At 29.1% G+C, this 9,430-nt stretch overlaps 2 protein-coding genes across 2 annotated transcripts; one reads left to right on the top strand and one right to left on the bottom strand.

The window, feature by feature from the left end:
- Positions 1-470: 470 nt before the first annotated feature.
- Positions 471-2,344, top strand: LOC124943841 (NAC domain-containing protein 43-like). Its single transcript, XM_047484302.1, has 3 exons — positions 471-651; positions 733-1,001; positions 1,655-2,344. The coding sequence occupies exons 1-3, from the start codon at positions 480-482 to the stop codon at positions 2,342-2,344; spliced, it is 1,131 nt and encodes a 376-aa protein (XP_047340258.1). The 5' UTR covers positions 471-479.
- Positions 2,345-5,686: 3,342 nt separating this feature from the next.
- Positions 5,687-8,103, bottom strand: LOC124941570 (endoglucanase 1-like). Its single transcript, XM_047481911.1, has 6 exons — positions 7,879-8,103; positions 7,197-7,619; positions 6,980-7,072; positions 6,723-6,884; positions 6,530-6,641; positions 5,687-6,435 (listed from the first exon to the last, which is right to left on the bottom strand). The coding sequence occupies exons 1-6, from the start codon at positions 8,074-8,076 to the stop codon at positions 5,939-5,941; spliced, it is 1,485 nt and encodes a 494-aa protein (XP_047337867.1). The 5' UTR covers positions 8,077-8,103; the 3' UTR covers positions 5,687-5,938.
- Between the last annotated feature and the right edge of the window lie 1,327 nt (positions 8,104-9,430).

Here is a 9,430-nt window from a genome sequence, read left to right as displayed (position 1 = left end):
AATTAAATAATCAAATTCACATCAAATACACGTATTCGAGTCTTCATTCCGAATCATTTAAAGAAATTATACATTATTAACGAGTTAAACGAGTTTTACAAATTCTCGATCGATCGGGTTGCTACAACAAAATCAGCGCCCTATCGCAAATGACGAAATGGAATTTGTTTGCTTCTAGTGGTGGCAGTTCCAACTATATGGAAGAAGTAATTAATTTGTTATAAGAATAAATGTGACAAGTTTCAAAATGAAGCAATTTTTTTTACCCACCTAACACCTAGACATAAAAACATGTCAATGTGAGAGTCCATTTACTTTTCCATGCAATAATTTCTTCAACCCATATAAATCATCATGTCTCTCCCTTTCCATTTTCCCCACTCAATTCACCTCTTTATCTCAATACCCTTTTCTTGATTCTTCCTTCTTTCTTGTGAATTACTAAAAAAAAAAAACAAATGTCATTGGAAGAACAACCTATGAACTTATCGGTGAATGGTCAATCGCAGGTTCCTCCAGGCTTCCGTTTCCATCCAACTGAGGAGGAGCTTCTTCATTACTACTTACGCAAGAAAGTCGCGTACCAAAAGATTGACCTAGATGTTATACGCGACATTGATCTCAATAAACTCGAACCTTGGGACATTCAAGGTAATTCATTTCATTTCATTTCCTTAATATTAATATAAATTTACATGTAACTAATTTAAGTCTTAATTAAAAAATTTATAGAAAGATGCAAGATTGGTTCGGGTCCTCAAAACGATTGGTATTTCTTTAGTCATAAGGACAAGAAATATCCAACCGGGACACGAACCAACCGAGCCACAGCTGCTGGATTTTGGAAGGCGACAGGTCGGGATAAGGTTATATATGGTGGGTTGAAGAGGATCGGGATGAGAAAGACTTTAGTCTTCTATAAAGGCCGAGCTCCTCATGGTCTCAAGTCCGATTGGATAATGCATGAATATAGGCGAGATGATCCACAAGATCAAGCTAATGTAAGTCTAATATACATTTTCATATATATTCTTTCTTTTTTTCAAGGTAGTCCAAATTTCATTTATAAAGAAACTAAACTATATCATCCTAATTTCATTTAAATAAAAACTATATAATATAAAGAACACAATTCAATTTAATTTGGAATTTTGTTAGATTTTTATTTTTGTTTTTATTTTATTTCACTCTTTTATGTAAATATTAATTTAAAAATTGGTGGGTTTTCAAGATTTAGTTGTCTTTTATGACTCTTGATTTATTTACCTAATAAGTTATATTTAAAATTTTCATTATTATTTGAGTTTTCATTGCGATTTATACAATTTTCATTAACGAAGAGACGTGCCCTTTCGAAGAATGTTCTTGACTATGATACGGTCATCTTATTTTAGTTTACTATGGAACTTTTTCCGAATTTTGTATCAAATCGAAGGTTTTCATTTAGATTTACAACTTTCGACTTTTGTGAATTCTTAGTGATTAATATGTAATAAATTGTTTATTCAGAAAAGTGTTTGCTTTCTATCATTTTTACAAGAAAACAAGACATGGATTGACTTTTGCAATATTTTATTCACATTTTTCTAATCAATCAAAGTTCACATGCATGGTTCATTATATTCAATCAATTATAATTTCCCCACAAATCCAGGCTGGAGATTTGGGGCCGGAGGAAGGCTGGGTGGTATGCAGAGTATTCAAGAAAAAGAATTATCACAAGGCCTTGGATTCTCCCCAAATTGCAACACATCATTCAATGGATTCTTCAAGAACCCTAAACAAGATTAACATGCCAACCGATGACGCTGTTTTGGATCAAATACTTACATACATTGGCCGTCGTTCGACATGCAAAAATGAGCACGAGCCCAATAACAATATTCATTTCCCACCACTCGTCGCTGATCGGGCTCACGATCGTGATCAAGGCCTAACTCAATATCGCCACTACTCGCAGCTTCCGATGCTAGATAATGCAAACTTCGGTGTGATTAAGTCGAACCATGATTCACCACTTGATGAAGATATCGTTTGTGTTGTGGAAACTGGCGAATCCTCAAATTGGACAGCTAAGGACATGAACGATTGGGCTGAGATGGATAGGCTTGTCGCGTCCCAATTAAATTGCCAACTTGATTCATCCAAACAATTCAACAACATAAATGACATGTCTTACTCAATGGATCATCACGATCATGAACTTGGTGAAAACAAACAAGAACAAGATGAGATAAATCAACTTCATGAATCCCCTCGATTGGTGTATGGCGACGAGATTGACCTATGGAGCTTCGTTCGATCCTCGTCAACATCAGACCCTTTATGCCACTTATCAGGGTAGAATGATCTTATCGAATTTACATATAATAAATAATGTGTTAGATTGAGATGTCACCACATTTACTATTTTCGTGTAGACAAGGGTATACAATATATAGAGTTGAGAAAAATAAAAGTGTATGATTTGTATTATATATATATATATGAATATTATCACGCTATTTCAAAAAAAGTAATATATCTTTTTTAATAGAATAAAACCGTTTCATTAATTCAAATTTATGCAAATGTCACAAAATTATTTTAAAAAACAATCCAACAAATGAAGTTTGTCATGAAATATAATCATCTTACAAATTAAAAAAAGTAGATGAAATTTAAGTCAATCATAGAATAAAAATTTAGTTCCATTAGTCAATAAAACACAACATTCATCTAGATTTGAGTTTGAACTCAAAAAAATTATAAATTTGTTTAAAAATATTTTTTATGTCAAGTATCTCTTTCAAATACCAATTTAACTAGAATAATTTATGAAATATACTTTATTTATATAATGTTTCTATTCAAATTCAGTTTCACTCGAGTTTTATATATTTTCAAACAAAATCTTATCTAATTAATATACTTGTTTTTATAGAAATATTTAATTTTTTCATAGAATATTTTAAAAAGAATAAAAACTTAGACATGCATGATCCATATGTATTCAATTAGGACAAAGATTCCAAGGATTTCAACAAAGTCAATGACTAAGTTGTTGCCAGTAAAGGTGGGGAAAAAATGAGTGATTGTGCTGTTGATCCATTGAATTTTGAATTTAATTTGAAAAGTTGAGTGGACTCCATCAATGGGATGATCATCACCCATCATTAGAGCAGATTTTACAACCATTTTTTTCTTAATTAATATCTGGTTGGTGGTTTGTTTCATCAAACCCACATGATAAATATGAGAGCCTGATACAAAATAGTCCCACTTGAAATATTATATGAATTGGGAATTTAGATAAATAAATCAAATTTGTCTAATTGAGCCAATATTTAACTTTTTTTTTTCTCAAAACACAATTAAAAGAAAAATTAGTAACTTAGAGAATATTGACAATAAAAATCAAATTAAATCAACCCACTAATGTATAGAATGACAATTATAATTCATCCTGCGGTTTTCGATTTAAATTGTCCCGTTAAGGACGATTTTTCTCGGTTTGATCGGTAGATCGTGACGGAGCAGTAATATTATTTGTGTCCCCTTTTCCGATCTCACCCGAACTATATAAACACATTTAAATATATAAAATCATATATATATATATATTATAATAATAATAATATGAATTTTTAATATATATTACAATATATATTATATTAAAAAATATGTGTATATAATTTAATTATATATATTTTAAGAGAATATGGTATAACGATGTCCTGCATTTTCTCCAAAATTGAACAGGGCAAGGATTATAATAAAAATAAATCTTTGAAATAAAACAGGATAGGAATAATAAATACATTTCTCGTTCTTGTCATTGTCCTCCATACTAAGGTAGTTTAAATGGTAAAACTAAAAAATTAGTTCCTAAAAGAGTCACGAATTCAATTTTCACTTAAGACTATGAGTAACAAAGGGTACTCGTATAACCGAACTCGTGGATACCCGATCATCAAATTCATGTATTTTAAATTGAGTTTGGGAATTAGAGATGGAGAGTAAAAAGGGTTATCCGAACGAGTTCGAGTTCAGAAATAAGAAGTGTATGAAACTCAAACTCAATACTTGAATATATATATATATATATATATATATATATATATATATATATATATATATATATATATATATTCAAGTTCAAAATGAATTTTTCACATATTACACATTACAATAATATATTATCATTTTTAATTTCTCTATCAAGACTTCACTTTTTGTTTAACTCAAGTCTCTAGTTGTTATATTTTTAACATTTATAGCATAACTAAGTAATATTTTCATTTGTATTTTTAAAATTTCGATATTACTAATTTTAATATTATTTATTACAAATATAAATTCACATTTTAATTGGGTAATTGGGTACCGGTCAGTGATTGAGTACCCGACGAATTGGGGATGATAATTCAAATATAGATACTCGTCGAGTTCGAGATCGAGATATATTATTAAAATAAAAATTTGGTTCATAGATAGATACTTCACTACCCGACGAGTAAGATACTCCTAATATGAGTGTGAACTGTTGAGTTCTAACTTCTTCAAAAAAGTTACTATAAAAAAAATTAAAATACCTTATAAAACATAGTTCTCATTAAATAGGACGGTACAAGAAAATCAGAGTTTCATAGTTTTTCAATCACCTTCATAAAGAAATCTTTAAAAATTACCAGAAAAAAATTTGACAATAATCTATTTGAGAACTATGTTTTTTTCTCTAGAAATTGATATGTATCTTTATGTTTAAATGAATCTCATTTTTATATAATGAATGACTATTAAAACTATATATAAAATAAAAGATATATAATTTAAAATATCTTAGAACAAATATATATTTTTAACTCAAATGTATAATTAATTTTGAATTGAATGACACTTAACTAACAAATAATATTTATTTGAATGAGATCCAAACAAATATCAATCATAGGAAAATTTAGAAATTAGCTCCTTTGCTATCAAATCTGCATGCTACCTTGTTCTTTTCTTAGGTGTGGGAAAAATCATAAAAAATATAATCGTAACAATTTTTTTTTACGATTTTGTCCCTTCCCCGTAAGAAGGAACATGAGAACATGGAATTCGGTAGTAGAGTAACTGCTCTCGAAAAATTGCATATATAAACTAAATGGTTGTAACTGAGGCTCCACATATTTTAGTTTCAATAATTGATAGTTAAAATGAGTCTTATCTTGTAAATTTGTTAGTGTGAGATCTGTTAGCTATCCCGTGATTAAGCTCAAATAAAAAAATAAAAATATATTATATTTCTTCTAATTAAATGATACCTCAATGACAAATAATATTTTATTTGAATTAGATCAAAACTAATATATGTTCATACAAAAAAATGCATCAAATTAAACATTGACTCATTTGAAATCACTCTCGAATTAGATTTGGGTCTAAAAGATTTAATAAATTTATAAATATATTTAATTAAATTAAAATTTTAAACATAAAAATGAATTAAAGAAAGACCATTATTAGAAGTATTGGGCCGTAAATGTATTGAAAACAAAATGAAAATAAGAGCCACTATTGAGGCCCTTTAATAACCTTAAATGCTTCAATGAAGCCCATTTTGTGGTTATATTAAGTTATAAAGTATTATAGCACAAATTTTACTTTCATTAATGTGAAATAAAGATATAGAGTCCACCATATGATTGAGTTATATTGAAAAATAAAGTAACTACATATGACATGTATTTTTAATAAAAATGGAATTGCATAATATATAACTATAGTTACAAAGTTTTTAGAAATCAAATGTATAGATAGAGGATGAATTGTCAAATTGACACTCTCCATATTTAAATTAAATTGATCTTTTATATCATACATATCTTTCAATTTTCTATATTATCATACATTTTACACTTTTATATTTGATTTTCACATTCAAATCTCACAAAGACAACATCCCATATCTTCATCTAACTATCCCTCCCGCCGCGAAAAAAGCGACAGCCCCAACAAATGGCGCATTTATATAAGTTGCTGGCTCAGATTGCTGATAATTATTCCGATCATCAGCAAAATTGTCCCTATTATCCGGTCCACCAACTATTGCTCCAACTAGAACATTAGGATTCGGAGAATTCGCGTACAAGTAATTAAATCCATCGCCACATGCAATACGATTAGGGTGATCATGTACGGAAGGCAATGACGATCCTCTATGATGGATGTGAAGAGGGTACTTTTGACCAAAACCAACCATGTACGAGGTTTTTTCAGGGTTATCGCCGAGAATGTAGTCTACTTGTTTTTTTGCGTGGGATATGAGATCGGCCGGAGTTATGGAATTTGAACCGCAAGTTGCGACACCACCACTTGTGGTGAGGTAATTGGCGTATGTAAGGAGGAGAAAGGCGGATGTTGTTACATATTGGAGGTTGCTTTCGCTTCCTTTGTATAGAAGTCCACCTAAAATAATAGGTTTATAATTAATATTTTTATTAGAAAAAAATACAATGTAACATTTTTAAACATGTCTTAATAGTATGAATATTTAATTTACCTGGGGTATATTGTGCCTGAAAATTTGAGGAACCAGGAATTAGAGAACAAATGTAGCTATCTGAATGTGATTTAAACATTTGAAATTCTTGTATATTATTTTCCAAAAATCCCTACATATAAACTTAAATTAACACTTAATTATCACAAATTAAACAATCAATCTAAAAAATATTAAAAATAAATTATGATACCTTTGAAAGAAGAATCTTGGTAGCAGGTTTCTTATCGTCCCAACTAAAAGAGAAATCGTCTTCTTCAGCACCTAAAGTATGTCCATTCGATTCGATATACGATAAATATGAGCCATTCTCCGATGCTCGATTTAACCACGAAGCTCCCCATAGAAGCTCGTCCTGTTTAATCAAATATATTTAACAAGAAAAATAATAAATTTAATTTTAATCATGTTCATTAATATATTTTCAATGAAAGAATAATAAAATCTTACATGGTATCCTGAATAAGAACAATAAAATGGACAAACAACTGATCCAAGAGAGTCACTATAAGATCCTCTATACTTGTCCGCAAATTCAAAAACCTATTCATACAAAAATATTGATCATTATTTTAAATATGTAAAAAAAAAATATTTTTAATAAGATTATTTGTTTTTTTTTTCTATAGAGATTTAAAGAGAAATAATTTAAATTTAGAGACGTTACTTTCTTGGCCGCGTTTAGTAATCTTAGAGAGTAAGAAGAGTCGGAGTCTCTGAAAACGATGGACGCAGCCGCCAACGCGGCTGCGGTTTCAGCTGCGACATCCGACCCGGGATTTAAATTTGTTACTTTATACACATTCCTAGGAGTATCCATATCTTCTGGTCTCTCCCAACATCTATGATCTTGGTTCGGATCTCCTACTTGAACATATAAAATATCAGCGTTTGCGTTTGCGATTGCGTTTGATGCTTTAAGAAGATAATCAGATCCCCATCGAACAGCTTCTCTAGCGTTTTCTATTTGATTCGGCATAGAATTTCCGAACTCAATAACGCTCCATGCTAACATTGTGGTCGTAAACGCCATTGGGAGACCGAATTTAACGTTATCACCGGCATCATAGTACCCTCCTACTAAATCAACCTGAAATTTGAAATTATCCAAACAAGTAGTTAAATTAAGAAAAAATTAAAGTTATTGAATTATGACATCTAAACTTACTAAATATCACTTAATTTAAAAACAAAAATAATAAGTAAAAATAAGATAACATAAGTTTTTGTCCATTTTTTAAAAGCTAACTTTAATAATTAGAGTTTCATATGACAATCTCAAAGTTGAAATAAAATTTAATAAAAACGATTCAAGTTTGAACTTAATTAGAACGAAAATGTGCGCATACATTGTTAGAGGAACCGTCGGAGAGGCCGGAATCAGCTCGCCATTTGAGACGTTGAGAGGGCGGAAGGTGGCCGGAGCGTTGGCCTTGGAAGAAAAGAATGGATTTTTCGAGGGCATTTGAATAATCTTGTGGGGTGAAGGCGAAAATGGAAGATGAGATTAGAGAGAAAATAAGGACTAAGAAAATGAATTTAACCATTGTTGTTTTGATGATTAATGAAGATGGATTTGTATTTATAGTAATTTTCTATGGTCATTTGATTCACGGGATCAGCTGCGCCAAATTACAGGAATTTTGTTTTTGGAAAAAAATAAATATTTTCAAACGGGATGGGAAGACGTGAAGAAGAAGACGAAATGAAAGAAGTTGAAATTATTGGTTATCACATGCATATATATGTAACCGCACCCGACCATCATTTCATTTATTAACAAACGGTTGATAACAAACAAAATAGTATAATTGTGAAAACGGGTCGATGTATTAAACATAGTTGTTATTTACTCGAATCGTTAAAATTTGGTTTGTTGTTGAGACCAATTGAGATATCGAACACTTCTTTTAAACTTTATAATTTAGGGTTATTTGTTGTTAAAGTTATACAAAATGAGATTTTTTCTTAACGTTTTCAAATATTGTTACTAATTGGTTAAACTTAATAGTAATTAAGTAATAAACTTTATTATCAAATAAAACGTTAGTATGAATAAATTATTATTTTCTAACTAAAGAAATGTATATTATAGATATTTGTCATTTAAATTTCGACACATTAACTTAAAAAAAATGTAAAATGAAAGCACCAGAAGTGTGACATAACTGAATCATATGAAGAAAAAACATGAAGAGCATAAAATGAAAATTATCAAAAAAAAAAAAAAAGTTTATTTTCCATGTTAGTAACGTAAAGTTGATTAAATCTTGCGTTATAGTCGTTGAAGTTGATAACGTAAGACATGTGTTGGAATTATCATATGTTTAGGCGGCGTAATTAATGGATTGTATTGTTATTTTTCTAAGGCCTTGTTTGATCTAGGCTTATAGAATAATTCCGAAAATATATTAATCTTATTTATTACAAAAAAAAATAATAAAAAATAATAAAAAATAATAAAAAATAATAAAAATAATAAGATATTTTGGATAAAGATAATCCAAATATATATACTGTGTTTAATATTTTTAATGTTATAAAAAATGAAAGTATTTTTATTTTATAATTTGAATATTGGTCTTAAATAAGTGATGATTGATTCTGTAATGTATTATTTGAAAATATATAACTAATTCCAAATATCCCAATAAACAAGTTCTAATTATTGGTCTTTTATATATATATATATATATAAAAGTCTAATCCCAAGTAATATATTATTTAAAATATTTTTTATATAAAGTTATTTAAAATAATATATTAATTTATCAAAATAAGCTAGAGACAAAATAAAAATAAAATAAAAATATGTGTTGAAAACTTAACCGTTCGTTTTATGTCACGGGACAAGTTATTTATTGGGACCTGTTTTTGTACTTATACATTCATGTTGCCATT

The sequence above is a fragment of the Impatiens glandulifera genome, chromosome 6, assembly GCF_907164915.1.
Source record: "Impatiens glandulifera chromosome 6, dImpGla2.1, whole genome shotgun sequence".
In the NCBI taxonomy this organism is placed as follows: domain Eukaryota; kingdom Viridiplantae; phylum Streptophyta; class Magnoliopsida; order Ericales; family Balsaminaceae; genus Impatiens; species Impatiens glandulifera.
Note: the sequence above shows the minus strand (reverse complement) of the source record. Positions and strands in the feature narration are given on the sequence as shown.